This window comes from Apostichopus japonicus, chromosome 20 (assembly GCF_037975245.1).
Source record: "Apostichopus japonicus isolate 1M-3 chromosome 20, ASM3797524v1, whole genome shotgun sequence".
Taxonomy (NCBI): Eukaryota; Metazoa; Echinodermata; class Holothuroidea; order Aspidochirotida; family Stichopodidae; genus Apostichopus; species Apostichopus japonicus.
This window is the reverse complement of record NC_092580.1, coordinates 14140733-14160413: the sequence shown is the minus strand read 5'-3', so window position 1 is coordinate 14160413 and position 19681 is coordinate 14140733. Positions and strand designations below refer to the sequence as shown.

Below are 19681 nucleotides of genomic sequence, written 5' to 3'. Positions count from 1 at the left end.
GATTTCCATCATTTGCCAAATTAGAAACTCATGTTTCATTATGATTACTAATCATTTTTTTTTTTTTAATTTTTAAAAGAAAATATTACTCTCGCCAACACAGCATACTCTGAGACATCATAACAATTAGTGCAAAGTTGAATTACCACTCCAGGTAATTCCAAAAACATGACTGCTGTTTATATTATGGGCCATATACACCTATGTGCACTTCCAGTACAGTTATCAAATTTCATCAAAAACAAAATTGATGAATTACCATGATTTAAGTTACATCACCATGAACAGAACACTCCATCACACTTTCAATTATACGCATAGTAAAGGAGAATGGGGGAACTCTCCTTTGGCAGTTTGACAAAGTGACTACTTAACTGTTACTGCTCACTGATAAATTACTTTATATCCCATAACTAGGATTCGGGACCTTGAGAAATGGTTACGGCAATTGACCGAGAACCACACCAGAGGTCACTGACGAATGTCCAGTTTTAGTACAAAAAAGCATTGATACTGTAATTTAGTGCAATTTTTGAAAGGTGTAGACTGACTTTTAATCTACTGAGTGTCTCACTCAATAAGATGTCAATAGATAACTTACTCAATAGATTGACAACACATGACAATAGATGACAAACTGGTGCATTGCACTGTTCTATGGACTAATTATACCGACCAATATGAAAGAAAACATCAAACTTTACCTAAACAACTTTTCATGACTCAGAAGATGGTGGGGTGATGAGATGAATGTGAAGATACCTTGAGAGATGCCCTTAGGTGTCTAACCTCTCATCCATCACATGCATATCCAATGGGTCCTCCCATTTTCAAACCCCACAACAAATTGATACTTACATATAGATCTACAGTCATTTATAGCCAAAACTGGCCCCAGATTGCACCCCCCCCCTCCCCCTTCAGACAAACATACATGGCAGTCAACTTCAACGACCCGACCCCACGGTGACACCCCCTCCTTTTTAAAATCTTGGATCTGCTCCTGTGTTCAATTTATTACGATTGAAGTCATGTCAAGCAATCTTGTGCTGGTGTCCTGAAGACTATAACATTATAGGTTTCAATAAGTAACAACGTAGTAATAAATAATGAATGAAGATCCCTATATGCAGGTTCTAATTTGGCTTTTTATTGTCAATTAGAAACTTTCAATTTAAGAAAAGGTGATAAAAGTGAGCTACCTATCACTGGTATCTAACAACTTGTCATAAGAGCACCATGGAATATTGGACTATCCACATTCTGGTCTCTTGCAGAACACATCACTCTGGGTAAAACTTCTCTTCTGTAGGTAACTTAAATGAGTTCGCCAGATTGGTAATCATTAATAAAAAAAAATCTCCATACAATGCAGAAAATATACACACTCTTTTAAAGGGATATTCTGATAGCAAACAATACAAATCTTACTTGGCAAAAAAGAAAATACTCCACACAGTAAGTTAAAAACCCCATCTCAATAAACTTGTTCCTAACTCAAGGTATTTTATAGATTCAATGGAAGTTATGGAACCTAGTTTGGCTAGAAGTACCTAGAACCCTCAATTCTTCCCTGGGGTAAATCACAGTAAGTGGTCTGTGATGTCACAATGGCAAATGCGCTTTAACAAGCTCTATTTTCCTATGATAATCTTCTAGTCCATTTTTCCTTGAAACATGATACATTTGGAACATTGCATAGCTGTCGAGGTTCTGTATGTAGAATTTTGTCAAAATGCAACTCTTTCTTAGAAATATTATTTACCTCTTTGTATAAGAGAGTTAGGAACAAATACCCTAATTTAGCTCAATGGTTGTGATGATATCATTCACTCCACAGATGCATTGACAAAATACTACCACATTTGATAATATTCATATCGTCATCATACAAATACAATGGAGATGAGGTATTGACGTACAGCTACAAAAAATTTCCAGTATTTTCATTTTAAACCAATCGACTTCGCCACCGGAATACCCCTTTAAATATCTCCCTCTGTCAGACAAAACAAAAATTTGTTCCAGCGGAGAGAGCTGATCTTATCTAGTTCTTCACCCATAGCTGCCCTCTTTGGCAAGCACAAATAACCCTGGGTCAGGGATCTCATAAAAACTCTCTGAGGCATATCAACTACTATTGTCACTGGAACTGGCCATCTCCATATGAAGATGGTGGCTTAGGGCCAAGTTGTGAGGGGTCCTCCATCTGTGGATTAACTGCATGGAGAGAGAATGAAAAATAGGATAAATTAATAGATAAATTAACTGTGATGATTGCAAACTGTCTACAGTAGCGCGACATAACATACCAATCGTCTACATAACAAACCGGGAGTACAACAGGAGTAACTGATCATGTTAGCATAGATATTAGATTTTTAATTGGGAGCAGCCAACTACACCCCCCCCTTCCCACACCCCACCTTGCAACAGTACACTTGCAAAATGTGCATACATATACATCTTAATACCATCAATACTGAGTTGCAGTTGTGCATGAAAAGATTTAACTACGAATGGATATTTTTTGCTTTTGGTATTTACTACGTTTTGGACCTGTTGCTTTCTCACTTGACCTCTAGGTCACATGAGACAGGAACCAAGAGCTTGTCAGTCAGTTCGAGACCCATGCATATGAGCATATGATTTAAAAGATGTATACTGTAAGCACAGCATACTGAAAGTGACTGAACTGCAAAGACTAATATAAGTGACAGAGGGACAAGATAACATAATTATTATGGAATTTTAAACACATATAAACCATTTTCAACAATTTCAGAGAATAACAATATGTAACACTTTCAGCAATAACACATCATCGATATAGTGAGGCACTTTCAAGACTTACAAACTGTGAAGTACTTTCAAACACTTTTTTCAAACACATATTTCTGAAACTAATGCTGGATTAAACTGAAACCAACTGCTCTAGCACAACAGCAAGGCACATTTTAAGAACTGAACTCTTTTAATAAACAAGTTATTGAAGCATAAAAATTCCAGAAAGTTGGAATGGAATCTCTGTGTTCATAAAGACAAATTCATTTAGAGAACCGAATACAATTGTTTGACCTGTATGCACTTCCTTCATGCACCATGCATACCGACACGATAAACGATATAGGACCGTGGTACAAATAAACAATATAGGACCGTGGTACAGATAAACAATATAGGACCGTGGTACAGATAAACAATATAGGACCGTGGTACAGCAAAGACTTACCTGGTCTAAACTGTTCCGCTGACATTCTTGTCATTAGAATACCAATGCCTTCAATCATGGCCAAAAGAACACCACCTTTAAAAACAAAAAACAGAGATTAAATTGAAAGTGTGATATCAGTACAATACTACTCAGGTGATGTAATGAATCTTAAGAATTCTATCCTGACAGTTCTGAAAAATGATCTATTTGATTGTATAATAAAATGTGAGATTAGGTGAGAATGGACATGAATCGATACTTAGATAACAGAACTGGATGTACTACTGTATAAAAAGGCTGCACAATTCATGCTCTACTAATATCCTTGAAACATCGCAAAAGAGACTAAGATATGGAAATACAACATGGATTCAATTTGGTGGCCACAAGAAACAGCTCCCCCAAGTACCCAAATGGATTGGTGAATACTGTCAAGAATTGTCTTGAAAGAATCAATGTGTGAATTACTAAGACTAACTTACAGTTAACTTTATACAGTACCCTACACCCGAGAATGTTTGCCACAAAAAGTATTCAAATAAATTCTACTTTCATACTTATTTCTACATTTTATTAAGTTTTTCTTTACAAATATCTCCCTCTGGTTTGTTTCTCTTCTATACCATTCTACTTGATTCAAAACTCCAAAATAAAACACAATTTAAGTCTCTGACCAGTTACAAATAAGAAACTTCTGTACGACCTTTTTTAATTGTAACTTAATCAACCATAAAAACAGAAACTACAAATACAAACTACATACCAACTGTAGCAGAAGCAGCCATTGCAAAAACACCATCTGTAAAATAAAAACAAATATTAATGAGCACATATATATGTTTAGCTTCCTGCATACACATCGCATATCAATACGAAGACTAAAAGGAACTTATCAACGAACTGAACGGAATTAGATATCATGGTTGTTGACCTTTAAGATGCAATCTCAACTTAGCGATATAATAAAACTGAAAAGCTCTGGTTTTACTTGCAGTCTGACATACATCAAATATTTTATTTTGTGTCCTGCATTGGTGTAAACAACAGGTTTAGATGCCTCAAACAGAGGCGGCAACCATTATGAACAGACGTCAAAACTTCATCTCGCCCTACAACAATTTTCAGAGCAGGCGCTAAGCGAAGCCCTGGAATGCTACTGTAAGTTCTGATCAGATATTATCCTCCAACTACCAACGCAAAAAAAAAATCTTTTTCCTAAGACTACAGTATGATATGTCGTCCAGTTACAGAGTTGTTGACAATTCATAATCATGGACATTAAATATTGATAGGCCAATGAGGCTTCTTTGTGAGTTCCTGCTTGCAGGAGGATCTAAAATACATACAAAAATACATACATACATACACGCATACATACACACATACATACATACATACATGATATATAAATATATGTATATTCTACAGTTCTGCCTAAAAGCCATTCTTGAACCTCCCAACTGAATTAATACATCTGTCAAGATTCCAATACTTATTTGGATACAGCAGTATATCCTCATATGAATGTACTCACTCCTAGCTGCAAGTACCGCCCCCGTCAGGGCTCCACTTGTGATGGAATTCCAGGGGTCCTCTTTCTTCCTGATGTGTACCAGGGTACAATCAAAGGTGGAAAACAAACCTCCCCAGACAGCAAAGTTACCTGTGAGATGAACAAAAATGTCACTAATATTCTACTTTTATCTACTGTACATTTCACGGGGCCTCGGTCAAGTTAAATACTGTAGTATACTGTGCATAAACTCAAGTACTTCATACAGTTTCTTACCTTTGACTTTTGACGTGAAATGAACTTTGGCATTCCCTCTTCGTTGTACTACAGGAATATGTAGTAGCATACAGGAAATAAGTTAGTAGTGTTCCAATTTTGTGTAGTAGATTTGAAAGGCTCTGAACTTTGTCCATTATAAAATACAATGTCCTTTGTTCCTGTTTATACCAAACACTGCTATATGTAAACCTTTGCACTTGTATAGCGACTTGACCACTTTGCCTAGCATTTTTTGTGATGCACCTGGATAAACTTGATAAATTATTCTCTGGTGCAATGCACCTGGATAAATGATTCTCTATTGTATTGTAGAACTATTAAGTCTTGAACACCCTACCTCACAGCTAAGATTTTACCTCTTACAGTACTTGCTGTACCTAACACATATAAATTTTGTGAGGGAACCTTTGAGGTAGTGCTTAAATCATGATTGCTATGGAGAATTGTGATACAAAACTTTATTTTTCGAAATATTCTGAATCTAAGAAGCTTTATTTAATACTTTTACTGATTATGCAGCAATTATGATGGTTCTTAGGATGTACTTACCTCCAACCACTGGTGCTTTGTGTTTGACTGCTAAAAGGCTGCCAATAAGTCTGTTTTTGTAACCCTGTAATAAATCGAATTATAAAACTGTAATAAAGTACATTGAAACGTAACATAATGGCTTCATTTGAGTTGCTCGATATGTACAAGGCAGACAGCCATGTAGGCCAAATATGTAAAACTTTGCTACATTGATGTGTGCTTAAACTACCAATGTTAAATAGCTAACAAGTAAAATCAGTGCAACAAGAAATTGACTAAAAACGTAGAAATGAAGAATAGACAACCTACAGTACAGATACTCATATGTATCAATGTGCAATGTTTCATAACATGGTTTCATTGCTACCTAAATTTAATATATTTATCAGTAATTACAGGTATATATATATATATATATGTCTGTTTAACTCTTTTGTATCAAATTAAATTATATATGCCTATTTAAAGATGAAACAAAAATACACCACAGATCTTAAAACCACAAATACAAACTGTATAAGCTGATCACTATAAATTAATTTCATTAAGTTGCCTGGTTGTTGTTTAAAGGTGTTGTTTTCTTCATTTAAAGGTTATTAGCAATCTGCCTTTATATCCCTTTCGGGATTCTAAATGCAAGTACTAAAGGGTTGCAAAAGGTGAATAGGAGGAGAGTTATCAACTGATTGTAAATAATTCACTACCTTTAAATATGCATCTACTGTACCACCATACATATGTGGCAAGTGTGTCAAAAATGGATCATTTTTGTGGTAATATAAATTGTGATGTTTCTCTATTAGCCTGAACTTTGTTACTCATGTGAAGGTGACTTAATTACCGATGTACTAGACTAAGTAGTCCAGCCACTTTGCTTAATGAGCCTCTGCTGCTTGAAGGGTCTTACTTCACAAACTTCATTTGGTACAGCAACATAGAGCTACAGTATATCAAAGTTTAAGTTTGTGTCTACAGTCATCCTTTAATATCACAGAGTTGCAACTAGCAATTGATGAAAATCTAAATTTGGCCATGGGTCAGGGTGACTTAGACTGTATAACGAGATATAGGCAGTACTTGGCTTTCAAATCTCTCAAAAGTTACACACATGTACACCAATAAAAAAAAATCCTAGCCTAGGCTAAACCCTAACATATGAATTCATGAAAACATTCTGCTAGTCCTATCCTAGCATGCTACATTGATTATACCAGTGAAACTTAGGCCTACTTGAATATTTGTTAAAATTTTATTCAAACCACTGACCCCATTTGAAACTGTCGTTCATGCATTTTCATAACTTGCTTCAAAATCTGTAACGTTATCATCTATGTCAAACGTGGGATATGATAACCTCAGCCCTACCGTGTTCGATATAACGTTAGTCCCTAATCATGTTATAAGTGTTATACATACTAAGCCTACAGGTACAGTCACCACTAGCCCACATGGTAGGCTATGCCTCACAGTGTCATTTTTCAGATGACATCTTTAATGAGTAAAATACTTTGAAATTTTTCTTCCCTTCTTTTTTTATATTGTGCTTCCTTCTGATTGACAGTAGAAACATTTTGAATATGGCATTCAAAAAGTTAAGAGACATTTGAATGCGCTGGGTGGACAATATCCTTCGTACATACAGAGCACAGTTAGTTGACTGTTAGTTGTGTACAATGATAAGATCAGTGGTTGTGTGCAGCTTTTCACGTTTAATCCAGTCATTCTTTGTAGTGATAAATGGAGATTTATAAGACAGGTCCATAGGATACGACTCTTAATGTAATAAAATGACTGGTTAAATGAGACTCATGTACTCTGTGCTTAATCAGACTTGCTTTACTTTATGTTGGTTTGGTTTTCTTGAAAGAAAGATTTCTGAATTTCTTGATAAAAATAGAACATGTGACATGGGAAGGACAACACACATTTATGGAGGATTGCTGGGTACAAGACACAAATAACAAGATTTCCGGGGAAAATAAATGGAAAAGTGGCATCTAATAAGTTAACAGGCAGAGTACTCACTGCGGGTGCATTTCTTGCTCCTAGTATTGAATGAACTAACCCTCCACCTATACATCCCATAGAAAAGGCTCCTCCACAATCGTCTACTATCCTCCATGGGCTGTTGAATAATAACCAGAACATATCATAGTAACATACAAAATGCAATGCCGTTTACAGCATCTACTGTAACACTACTTTAGTCGACTGCATAGCTTCTGATAGCTAAGTAAGAGTGCATGAAAATTTATAGCATAACAATATGTAGCATTTGTTTGTGCCACAGATAAATTGAATCCTGGTTCGTTTTGTGTCTTTTCGTGACATAGTCGTGGAATGGTCCCAGGTAATATTGTACCAGAACTTGTTAATGTTAGACCTACGTGGCATGTTTTTGAACAACATATACTTAGACTAGTGCCATGGTGAGAGTAATACATGTTTACTACTACCCTAGTATTACTGAAATGTTAGTTGTTACATTTTCTAGTTTTTTTATTTTTTTTTCAGTATAGCCTAGCCAACATTGAATGAAATATTTCTTTCATTGTACACAATTCATATTTACATCAGGTTACGATCAGGTATAAGTGACACCACCTTCCTTATTTAACCAGCGGCCGCGGTTAAAAAATCTCATCATAAGAAAAGGCAACAGCCTTGTATAATAAATCGAAGTGATTATTCGCAGGGCAGCCAGGCGAATAACGTACACAGACACCTTATTCGCAGGGCTGTGATGATTTTGAAAATAGGTTTATTATTAGGTTTTGCTATTGATACCAGTCAGTTTAGGGGCCTTGAAAAAAGCCAACCTTTTGGGCCCAAATAGTCTTAGCCACTTCATAAGCTAATTTTTGGAACCCTTGCAGTTCAATTTTAAAAGCTTATTTTAAGGGAGCTTATCTTGGGATTCCCCAAAAGCCGATATTGCCTGAAAGCCAATATGGTCAAGGGTGTGACACCCCCCCCCCCTCCCACACCTTTACATGCAAATGAGCAATCACTCTGCAAAAACAAAGGTGAAAATGAGGGATGACATTTTTTTTGTTGGTGGTACTAATGCTAGACTGGTTCAATCTTAAGGCCCTAGGCTCCCAAAACCAATCCTAACAGCATTGAGGTAGGAATCCCAAAGGCCAATAAATTCCTCAAAATATAGAGGCTCCCAATTAAGACTCTCAAAAAGATAGCTGGTGCCCAAAAGCAAACTCGAATAGCCCCAAAAGTTACTGAGCACGTTAACCCAGTCTAAGGCTGCCCTGTGAATAAGGTGTATGTGTCTGGCAATTCGCAGGGCAGCCCTGCAAATAAGATGCTTGTGTCTGGCTATTCACAGGGCTGCCCTGCGAATAAGGTGTATGTGTCTGGCTATTCGCAGGGCTGCCCTGTGAATAAGATACTTGTGTCCGGCTATTCGCAGGGCTGCCCTGTGAATAAGGTGTATGTGTCTGGCTATTCGCAGGGCTGCCCTGCGGATAAGCCCCACCATAATAAATTAATAGATTTAGTACAGGCCAAGTACATTGATGCCTACCGTGCCTATATTTAGGCCTAAGTTATACTACAGTACTGTTACTAGCAGTAGCAACACAACGGTACCTTACTAAAGTTCTTCCAGCCTACACACATATTTCTTACTATTAGTCTACAATTTTTATGAACTCAACGGATGTTGAATATCGGATATGCAAGTTGGTTAATAATTTGAATTTAAAAACGTATGGGCAAAGGAAAATAAATCAGTAAAGTTGTACCATGGTTCACGTGCGTATTCTTCCATGATGAATTTTGTGAAAGATCTTACGTAATCAGGATATGTTTTTTGTTGCGATGGCGCTATTCAGAATTAGTTCATATCGACTAGGTCAACACTGTCTTAATGTTACAGTCTTTTTTCAATCGGACAGCTTGAAAGCCGTTTTGCAACGGATGAGAAGTTGAATAATCGTAACAAAGATACAAAGAACTTGCTGTGTGGAAAATATAACCATAAAAGTGTGACGGTAAAACTTCCAATCATATAACATTTAATGGAGTCGGATTAAGGGTTCTTCTTCATCAGTCATTTGTAACTCGCGCCGTTCCTGTTTGCCAAAGTATACTGTACAGTATAACTAACGTTAGAGTAGATTTCGGCCTAACTTAGGCTAGGCGTACCGAGTACCAGTTATGCGATGAATCGTAAGATTTTGCGTTAAAAATTCAGCGAATCTGGTAGAAATAACAAAAATTCAAATTCTTACAGACAATATAAGATAGATAACACCGGTACCATTTCGTCAAATTTCGAAGAGTGGGAAATTAGAAATGAAGCCCTTGTAAAGTTAGAACTTTTGGAACAGAAATTAGAAACCTTTTTGAAGACTGAAATCGCCAAAAATGAATGGCCAAACTTTCTGTTCCAGTGCTTGACATACTTTTATGGCTAGCAAAGCCTTAATTGATATTCCTTGATAATTTTAATTTTCCAAGACGAAATATGTCAAACTTATTAGCAATCAACTTGCTGCTAATTATTTTTATGTTACTCAAGCAATCTAGTTGTTACTGCTTAAGCTTACGTCAGAAGTACTGCTAGATACTGAACTAGGTAACCAGTACATTAATAACAAAACATTTTGGATAACAAATCACATAGTGGCAAAATGGATTGCTATAACTATTGTGAAATGTTATGTCTTGAGACTCAAAACTGTCACAGACAGCTACATTTAATTCTTCATATAACAAGTCATATACCTTGTAGGAGGGCCTAATGTATTTTTAGGCATAGTGCAGGAACAGGGAGTTTCCAAATAATGCAATAAATGCAATGTAATTACTTCAACTCATGTAAAATGCTTCAACTTTAATACTTTCATGAGTTGGTCACATTGTGACTCACAGTACTGTAAGTGTGTGAAAGCATATACTGCATATTCCATCATACTAAACAAACTGCTGTTAACTGTGCATTATCAGAAACTTGATTAACCTGATGTCATTCCTATCCCTAAACCATTTGGTTCGCTGTATACTGATCATCCAGATTTCATTTTTTGATTTGAACTTTGACAAACAATGTTTAATTGTAAGAAAAGTTAACAAAGAGGGCTTTACATCTGGACATTTGTCTAGCAATTTGCATAGCATCTCACCTTTGCCCTTTTAGATGAAGTCATTGACTGTAGATAGTGTAATACAGCGATAACTGTAGTAAGTGTAAAATGTGGCCTTTTCAACATCTGCTTTGTCATGTTCTTAACCAACAGGTTTTCAGATCCTGATAACAATGGCTGCTTCTACAAATATTAATAAAGACACTAACAAGATGAAAGCAAGGTTGATGCAAGAGTGTGAAGATCTCTGGTTGGATGTAAATAAGGTCTGTTAGATCTCCTTTATCATCTTCATCAATTTTTAGTGCATCCCAATGTTCCTATGTTCTGTTTTGGGAGACAGTTTACACTATATTGCTGTAATTCAAGAGTTTGAATTGATCTCAAAGTCCTCCTGTACCGAGCCCAAGTGCTTAAGTTTTTTAGGCCATAGAGCCTTTAACCCTTAAGTTGGCTTAATAATATATATGGTACTGTACATCCTATGGTATTTAGACACCACGGAAGTCTGACCTATTGGGTGGTCATATTTCTTGTGGGGCAAGTGGAGGGGGAGGGGAGATGGGGGGTTCAAGAGGAACCTTTCAAGCTTTATATATTATGGCATTGTATAACACTTTATTCTATTTCTAGCTTCAAGCGCAAGTCGCGAGCACTGCCCAAGATGGGCCGGTAGACGAAGGGAATCCTATGATGTCAATTTCAGAGGTCAAGATAAAAGCTTTGAAAGGTCAGCTCGCAACCGAAAACGAGAGGGAACACGTGCTACTGCCGACGGATCCCGAGACACTGAGGGCGCTGTTGAGGGAAGAACTCGAAAGTTCGATACAGCAATTGGAACAGACACTTGAAGTCATCCAGGGGCAGAGACGAGAGTTGGAGGATGAAGTTAAGTGGTGAGTGGAAAGAGATTAGTTTAATAGCAATGAAATTCTTAGATTTTATTGGATACAAACATTCCACAACAATGTTGGTTATTACCTCGACTGGTTAAGTTTCATTTCAAAGAGTGAACATTAAAGATAAATATTACAACATCATAACAGATGTTGATTTCAATCACAAGGATTTCACATCTGTCTTTGTTTCCATTGGTCATTGCCACTTTAACTTTATCAGTTTAATGATTTGCCTTGTTGTTTCAGTATTTATTGTGGATTACTTTTTAAGTCTTTGCATGAGATTAATAAATCACTTGAAATCTTCTATCACAACAGGGAACAGCAAGTTCTACATCAGCAGAAGCAGATGCAGGCAACGTTACAGAATAAAGTAACTATGGCTAGAAACATGTCCAAAGCATCCAAAACCAGGTAACAGGATCAAGAATTTACTTTATAATGCATGAGAGTTTGTCTAGAAATGTTTCTGAGGAAGGTGTGTATCTTTCATTTTGGGGTAGGGAGGGGGGAGAGAGGAGACTAGTAGGGCAACTATTTTACTACTTGATAACAATAGATTTTGAAGATGTGCAAGATAAAAGCAACCTGATCTTGATCACATTTGCTGTGGGAGGAGGAGCGGGCAGAGGGAGGTGTCTGGAAGAGGTATTAGTCAGTACAAATACCCCAGCTCTCCCCCCCCCCTCCCCACCCTTCCTGGAATTGACAGAAAGCATTCACTCTTAAAAAATAACCTTGTGTTTGTGCCTTTCCAGTTTAGAGGCAGACTTGACCACGACTAAAACAAGGATGGAAAAGGAGATCATGAGAATTATGAAGGAATTGAAGTATTTCTCCAAGAAACATTTCCCTCATCCCGATGCAACAGATTCCGATGCCATTGTGAGTAAAGCTAAATTTAGAGTAAGTTAGTTAATTGAAATCAATGGTAGGTATGAATCATCAACACATTTGTTTCCTTTGGAGGTGTGATGATGGTTGAATTTTTTTTTTTTCAGTTTCAGACAGGTTCCTTTCAATCACATTAATGAGGTATTTTTTCTTTAGGAGTTAGCTATGTGATAAAAAGATGAGCAATTATAGCTTTCTTTTGTAAACAAGTCAACAGACACAGTGTATCTGTTCTGTGCACTATAAATAACTGCTCTATGCATTGGTCATAAACTTATACACACTTCTTTGAATTGCTCGAAATTTGGCCATTATTTTTTTTAATTTATTTACTTCTTTTTTTTTTGTCATCCATTATTTTCTGATTTAGCAATCACCCAACAGTCCTACTGACAGTAATGTCTTACCGTTATTGGATGTCCTGGAGGTATGTTATGATTCGACTATTCTCTAGTAGTTACTTCTTTCTAGTTTATGGTCACCTGTTGTCTAATAAAGACTATGCTTTATCATCCTAATAATTCAGACATGAATTAGTATCGGCCTTGCGCAAACATGAATGACCTCTACATAAATAGAGTGAAATACGAGTACTAATGTATAGCCCTTCACAAGCAAAAATAAATCTGTAGTTGTGGCAGTTACTTAGACACTTGTTGAGTAGATATGACAAGGAATATCTTAGAAAATGTGGTTTGTGCATGTGGGTGTGGGGTGGGGGGAATTAGAGGGAGGGGTGAATGGGTGTAAGATTGCAAACTTGAAGTGTGGTACGGCGAATTTTCACATACACTCTGTCGGGCTGTTATTAACCCTGGATGGTATTTCATGCCATCATAAGTATCAATGGAAATGTTGGTCAGCTTTCAAACAAATCTTTAGTTTGCTATCTTCTGGTGAGAACCTTTTCCTTAAGTTGGACTTTCCTCTATTCATTTTCTGTGCAGAACTTTATGAACCAGTCGGTGGAAAAAGAAGACACTCCATACATTGAGATTGATGACACCTATTGGCCTCCGTACATTGAACTGTTGCTGCGTTGCGGTGTCTTGCAGAGACACGAGCAAAATTCCAATCTGCTCCGATTAACTCCGTTTCATTTCAAATTTTAGCAGGAACGTTGTCGTGGATACCGTTGTTCATCGGATGGTGTCGAACTAGAATTTTGCTACGTTTGGGAATTAAAAATAGTTCCCTTGTTCAGCTGGACGAGGTCATTTTCGTACATGAATGAAATGCCTACATTCCGTGCCAACAGTTTAACAACCTCATGGACCAACAGTCCAGTTGGGACAATTTTCCAATGCTAATACCACTGCATACTGTCCTCCGTCAACATGCTTTAAAGAACTAACACTGACAGTACAAACAGTTCCTAGAAATCTGATCGAGACATGATCTCCATACTGTCAGTTACGAGTATTTTGAAGCAGGACATGATAATACAATTCAGAGGGAAAACATTGTCCCAACTGGCTGAAATTGCAAGTACTGGACAGTGCATACACAGGATATATTAAATCATTAGACATTGTCTGATTGTGAACTCGCATAATTCAGGATTCCAGATATTCCAAGCATTTACTGGACTTAAAAAATTGGAATGCTTTTGTTAAGTAATCTCTTTGTTCCTGTGAAATAAATGTGCTACATGGTCAGTTTTCCATTAGCTAACATTTAAATTTAATTGACAATGATTAAGAGCGGAATAAAAAGACTGGATTCACTAGTTTTTCGTTGCTTTTTATTTTTATTGAATAATTTGCTTAATCCATAAGTATCAGTACATCAATGAGACTCGCATACAATTTTAGCCCATTTTAATAAAACCTCAATTATTAAACTTCAAAAGAGATAGGGGAAGCATTTACTTAAAATCGTTATCTTTTTCTTGAGTGAAATGTCAACTACGAAAGTTCTTTCCGATGCTGAAAATCTCTAGCCGTTCGAACTCTCATGCGACAGAGTGTAATCAGATATTACGCAGAGAGTGAAAAATGTGGCCAGACCGTCACGGAATTTCTTGTAACGAGAAAAGCTTGCATAGAATATTTTGTAGAAACCAGAGACTCGTACTAAAAGATAGGTTCAAAAGAATAGAGCAAAAGGTGCAAACTTTGACAAAAGATACAGCAAATAGAGTGTACATTCATCTGGCCAAGAGACTTCTCACTCAACAGTAAAAAAACTTTGAGAGAGAGAACAGAGAAAGACAAATATTGCCAAGCACATCATTATTGTACAAAGCATCACATAATCATCTGATAAACCTTACATTCTGTGACTGGGCCCTGGAATTGTCAAGGACAATTTGTTTGGTAGGGAGCCTACAATTACAAATTTGAGCCCTAGCGCTGGTGCATTCCGATGGATAACTAAGACCATAAAATTACGTCTAAATGAAAGGATGTGCTAATAGCTAATTTTGAAGTTCTATTTCACATTGTACAATGTTTACCCCACCCCCACCCCACCCCCTCCACCACCATTATCTACACCTGATACAATAAGCACTAAGTATAACTCCAAGAATAAAACCTGCAAAAAAGGGTTTTCACGTTGTAAAAGTGACAATATAATATATTATCTTACCCTTGATAATATTGTTTTAAAAAAGTGACCTGCACCTTCCAACAATTGAGACTGCTTGGTGTTTCTGACTGGTAAGTTAACAACTTTTCAATAAAAGTTACCGACTATATTATAATTAATTTTCAAGCAATTTCGTTTGTTCTCTTGTTTATGTCGAGTATGCACTGCTGAAGTAAAATTTATCCAGAAATCTTTGTAATATAAAACATGATTTTTTTTTTTTATCAAATCTGTACAATGTCAACAAAAAGAATATAAAATAAGTATAAAATATTTGCATATATGAGAAATTTAACAAAACCTTGACATACATCAAAAACAGATATGGAAGCCAATTTTTTTTTTTTTTTAATCAACTTTCCACTGCCCTAAAATTAATGCCAAGTTGAAAGAAATTAAAAGAGGTAAAACAAGAAGAATGAAATGGCTTACTATTCAAATCTAAACCCTTAATTAAGCAATCTTTTAATTTTTAACTATGAAATAAAAAATACCAAGCAACATTGGATATGTTACATTTTCATTACAAAAAAGAGAATCATCCCAAACTTTTCCATTACTGATACTGGTTCCATTTAAAGATCAATTTTGTATCTGATTGATAGTTGAGTTTTCTATTACAGCCCTCCAGTCACAATGTAATAATTAATCTGAAATTAGAAATCATGGAATTCATCAACATAACTGATATTGATACGCATTTGTGAATCAAATTTTCATGTTTTTTTCGTGGCCTTAATAGAGCTGTTTGTTTGTACTCATCGTTTATACTTGAAGAAATTTACTTCGTTATAAATGATTTCAATATATTCTCATTGACTAATTTTGCCTTTGTCCTTCTTATTAATTGAGTATTTTGCCACTGCTTTTGTATATCTTTTGTTTTTCCTAATGTAAACTAAATTATTTCACTGTTGGTCAATAATTGCAAACATTTGAACCACCCTCAATAATTAGACCATATTGCTGCTATATACAAGATATAAAGATTGACTATTTTTAATTACCAAAATTAAAAAAACACAAAAAGAAATAAACTGTTTTCTATCAGAGAAAGAAAACCAAAACCAGTAAAATATGAACATTTCAATGAGTGAGACTTAATATGATATTTATAGACTACAACTGATAAAGCAGTCATCCAATAGATGGTTTAATATGAAGGGGACAAATTTGCAGCAAACTTATAAACTGAAATTTGCAGCAAACTTATAAACTGAAATATATTTGTCACCATAACATTGAACAAAAGGAATTCAGTGATCACTATCTAGCTTAACTATTTATTTCTCAATGTAATTTTAAATTGACATTCACATTGGCTTCAGTCTTATATCTAGTTTCATCAAGAAAGGGCTTCTGACAAAAAATTCATAAAAATATTTTTTCCCTCTTTATTTTTTTGGTATATAAAGTTAACCCTTCCTACTGAGATAGTATGTCACTGAGTTTACACATTTCAAACTAAAGACAAAAGCAAGTTCATGCCTTAATTGGAATCAAAATTTGATGAAACAAAATGTAAACTTTTTTAATTTAAATGTCAAAGAAGACCATTAGTGGTGACAGCAAGAAAGAAATATAAAAAGGGTTTAATGGAAAGTGTTTTTAAGGCTATAAAAATGGAATGGAAATTTGAAAAACTTTCTTCTTCTTCTTCTTCTCCCAACAGCTGCAAAGATGATTTCTTTGTAAAAACTTTCATGAGTAAATATGGTCATTTTCAACTTAATTTATGATAGGTAACCCTAACATAAACATATCTTGGTAATACAAGAAGTTGGGGGAGATGAAATAAAAAGTCCTATCTTTTGTGATCTTATTACCTGAAGCATTGACAAAAAGTTCATTGTAAAAAAAAAGAAGCATTGAACGTAACATTTCAAAATCTTTTGACACCTTCAGATATAAATCTGTTTTCTAAAAAGTTGCGTAATCATCTGTCACCATTTCACATTTGAATGTTATTTCAGGGTAAAACGCCAGGCTCTTGTATAGACAAACTAAATATGTTCTCAGAGAAAGAGAGTGCCTGTACATCTAAGGACACTATATACAAAAGTCTTGCATTTGTAATCAACAGGCATCATACATCTTGGAGTTTCCATCCTGCCATCGACAGTTAATGTAATTCTTACAAGGAGATCCTATAGTCAAGGTCACACCATTATGGATCCTCGCTTCACATTTTCATTTAAAAAGCATATTTTTCTTCCCTTCTAATCCCAGCTAAACATTTTTTAAAACAGAATTAAAATTCATAAACACTCTAAATAAAAATAAAATACCAGCCTTTCAACAACTGGAGAAAAAAGAAAACTAACTAGATGCACTGCTAAATTGAAGTTCCTAATGTATGTTTGATGTTAATAACTTTTGGAAGAACAAGATTACATATTACAAAACTGGATAATAGATAAAACCTAAACAGTGGAAAATAACCTAATTCCATGAGAGGGATTTTAAATGACGAAGCAAACGTGTCTTATCAAATTTGCAATAATGAGATATGTACAAAGTATTGTTTGAAACAAACAAAAAAACAGGAGAAAATTCCATTTCATAACATAAATGTAACAAAAACATCTTGTGTAACTTACATACTGTTTCACCTGCCTTAAATCCACCATATAAAAAGAATAAAATAGTTTCAAATTTATTCTTGAAAAAAGAAATTGTCACGTCTGTTCTAATAAGACATTCCTTTCCAGCAAATTCTCAGCCTCTAAATGGGTTTAAATTCACTGTCTTTGAGTTTTCTATCACAGTTACGCTACGGTATATAAAAGCCATTTTCATCATTACCGTTGGTTTTGTCAAAAGGAGATTGATTATTCTTCTTTTATTCAATTTCACCAAATTTGAAAGTGCCTGTGCCTTGAGAAATATACAGCAATAATATCTATCTATAGTCTCTCATTCTATTACAATATAAATATAATACATCTAAGTTTCTGAAATTCTAATTGATAAATTGGAGATCAAATTACCTTTTTTCTTTCTTTTGGGCTTCTCAACAAGAATGCAGATCATTGAAAAAAAGGGGGAAAAAAACCAGATCCCAGTTAGTTATTGCATAGTGGGATTACGAGGTCCTTAGGATATTAAAATTATCACAGGCGGTTAGGATATTTGGTTTGCAGTATCACTGCTTAGTTAGGCTACTCGACTGCTTGTTTAGATGACCACACTCACATTACTCCGAGACCACACAGGACTTTTAAGAATCGACTGCAATCTTTATGAGAAAAAAAAAATTCCTGGCTATAAAAAATGCACTTCCTTCAGAAAACAAAGGAAACGGAAAATTAACTTAACGGAAGATTATGGTATGGGAACAACTCTACGTTTGACATATATAGCAAATCATCAGATATGAGATTCTGGTCGTTGCGGTCTATCGGGCCTCCTTCTTACCGGCGGTGGTACTCTCCTTACCGATGGTGCCGGTGTCCTTGGAGACGGCGGTGGTTCCCTGGAGACAGATGGTGCCGGTGGGCTGGGAGACGGCGGTGGTTCCCTGGAGACAGACCTTCTGCTCTGCCTGACTGGTAACGGGGGAGGCTCCTCATCTTCAGTGTCTTGCGAGCTGGGAAGTGACAACTGCTCTGGTTTGTTGATATCTGATCTCCTAGATGTCCTGACTGGTAGGGGGGGAGGAGAGGGTGAGTGGTCGTTTGCGCCTAAGGTGTCCCCATTCATATCGTCGGAGCAGAGTAGCGTAGTCGGTCGTTGTGGCTGTACTGGTCCTTGCTGCGTGAGAAACCGTGAGATAGAGAAACCGTTTTACTTGAACTTTAGTGTCGAGTTTGTGCCAGAAGCAATCAAGAAGAACTTTTAAGGGTCCTGGCTGTCCCATAAAGTGGCACGGGGATATCTCTTGACATTTTTCACAGACATTGCATTTATATCATCATTCAGGAATAAACGGATGACATTTTCAACCGATAATGAATGGCCAATCTGTTCCGATTGAAAGGAAACTACATTGGACATGTTCGACGTAGGAGCCCTCTGTGTCAATTAGGTGGAATCGACTGCACGCTGATGTGTAAACTCACAAACTTTTACGTCAAAAATCCAGGACTCGATTTAACAAAATAAAGGGAACTAGAACGATTTTGAATCCAAACAATATGTGGAGCTTCAGTTTGAGGGACTTTGTTGTAGTAAACAAGACCTAAGCCATTCTATACTATGGTTATTATTTTAGATGTCTCTTCGGCGACAAAGGGGCGAAGTCTTAGCATATTTGACAATTTAGTCGTTAAACGAGAAAGAATTCTGCATTCTACACGACACCTTAAAAATCCGTAAAACACTGTCAGGAAGAATAGTCTACTGAATTACAGGACAAACTTTCCACTTGCAATGGGAATCCTAAAGAAAATAAACTGTAAGGAGAGGTTTAAAACACGTTCAAGGTGTAAAGAACATCATGTTTTGTTTACAATGACAGCAGCAGCAGTTCTAACTAATCCCATTTCTTCGGCCGACACCGGGCAAAGTTTCAAAGACGGACCATCGGGGGCCATTTTTGGACGCAGACCGGGAAATTTACAAGCGAAATACCATAACCTGACAGACTTTACATTGCTGTCTGCCCCATTCTGTGACAATTTCATTGATATAGAGAGATGCATACTGGATATTC

General features: G+C 36.1%; 3 protein-coding genes across 18 annotated transcripts in view; 1 reads left to right on the top strand and 2 right to left on the bottom strand.

Moving 5' to 3' along the window:
- Nucleotides 1-82: 82 nt before the first annotated feature.
- LOC139961979 (mitochondrial import inner membrane translocase subunit Tim17-B-like) lies at nt 83-9359 on the bottom strand. Its single transcript, XM_071961740.1, has 7 exons — nt 9299-9359; nt 7563-7662; nt 5556-5619; nt 4749-4877; nt 3978-4013; nt 3233-3307; nt 83-2220 (listed from the first exon to the last, which is right to left on the bottom strand). Exons 1-7 carry the CDS (start codon nt 9322-9324, stop codon nt 2144-2146), a joined length of 507 nt encoding a protein of 168 aa, XP_071817841.1. The 5' UTR covers nt 9325-9359; the 3' UTR covers nt 83-2143.
- A 46-nt stretch (nt 9360-9405) lies between these two features.
- Nucleotides 9406-16064, top strand: LOC139961976 (centromere protein K-like). Of its 2 annotated transcripts, none has more exons than XM_071961736.1 (7): nt 9406-9547; nt 10796-10908; nt 11276-11538; nt 11860-11955; nt 12300-12426; nt 12806-12862; nt 13383-16064. In XM_071961736.1, the coding sequence occupies exons 2-7, from the start codon at nt 10816-10818 to the stop codon at nt 13545-13547; spliced, it is 801 nt and encodes a 266-aa protein (XP_071817837.1). In that variant the 5' UTR covers nt 9406-9547; nt 10796-10815; the 3' UTR covers nt 13548-16064. The 2 variants fall into 2 exon arrangements, with proteins under 2 accessions (XP_071817837.1, XP_071817836.1); XM_071961735.1 differs by lacking the exon at nt 9406-9547 and adding an exon at nt 9704-9725.
- The window catches only part of LOC139961968 (dedicator of cytokinesis protein 3-like), a 105012-nt gene continuing 99496 nt past the window's right edge, over nt 14166-19681 (bottom strand). For 11 of the 15 annotated variants that reach the window (XM_071961709.1, XM_071961708.1, XM_071961713.1 and 8 more), the window contains one exon: nt 14166-18780. In XM_071961709.1, the coding sequence (XP_071817810.1) occupies nt 18397-18780 (384 nt within the window). In that variant the 3' untranslated portion in view covers nt 14166-18396. The remainder of the gene's footprint in view (nt 18781-19681) is intronic. The other 4 variants (XM_071961719.1, XR_011791107.1, XR_011791108.1 and 1 more) reach the window with 4 other exon arrangements.

Bases quoted from the DNA above. Each gene is read 5' to 3' on its own strand.
- LOC139961979 (XM_071961740.1), bottom strand. From the start codon at position 9,324: ATGGAAGAATACGCACGTGAACCATG. The intron at 5,620-7,562 runs GTGAGTACTCTG...GATTTATTACAG, and splicing joins GAGCAAGAAATGCACCCGCA to GGTTACAAAAACAGACTTAT. The intron at 4,878-5,555 runs GTAAGTACATCC...TTCATCTCACAG, and splicing joins CAAAGCACCAGTGGTTGGAG to GTAACTTTGCTGTCTGGGGA.
- LOC139961976 (XM_071961735.1), top strand. The intron at 11,539-11,859 runs GTGAGTGGAAAG...CTATCACAACAG, and splicing joins TTGGAGGATGAAGTTAAGTG to GGAACAGCAAGTTCTACATC. The intron at 12,863-13,382 runs GTATGTTATGAT...TTTTCTGTGCAG, and splicing joins CGTTATTGGATGTCCTGGAG to AACTTTATGAACCAGTCGGT.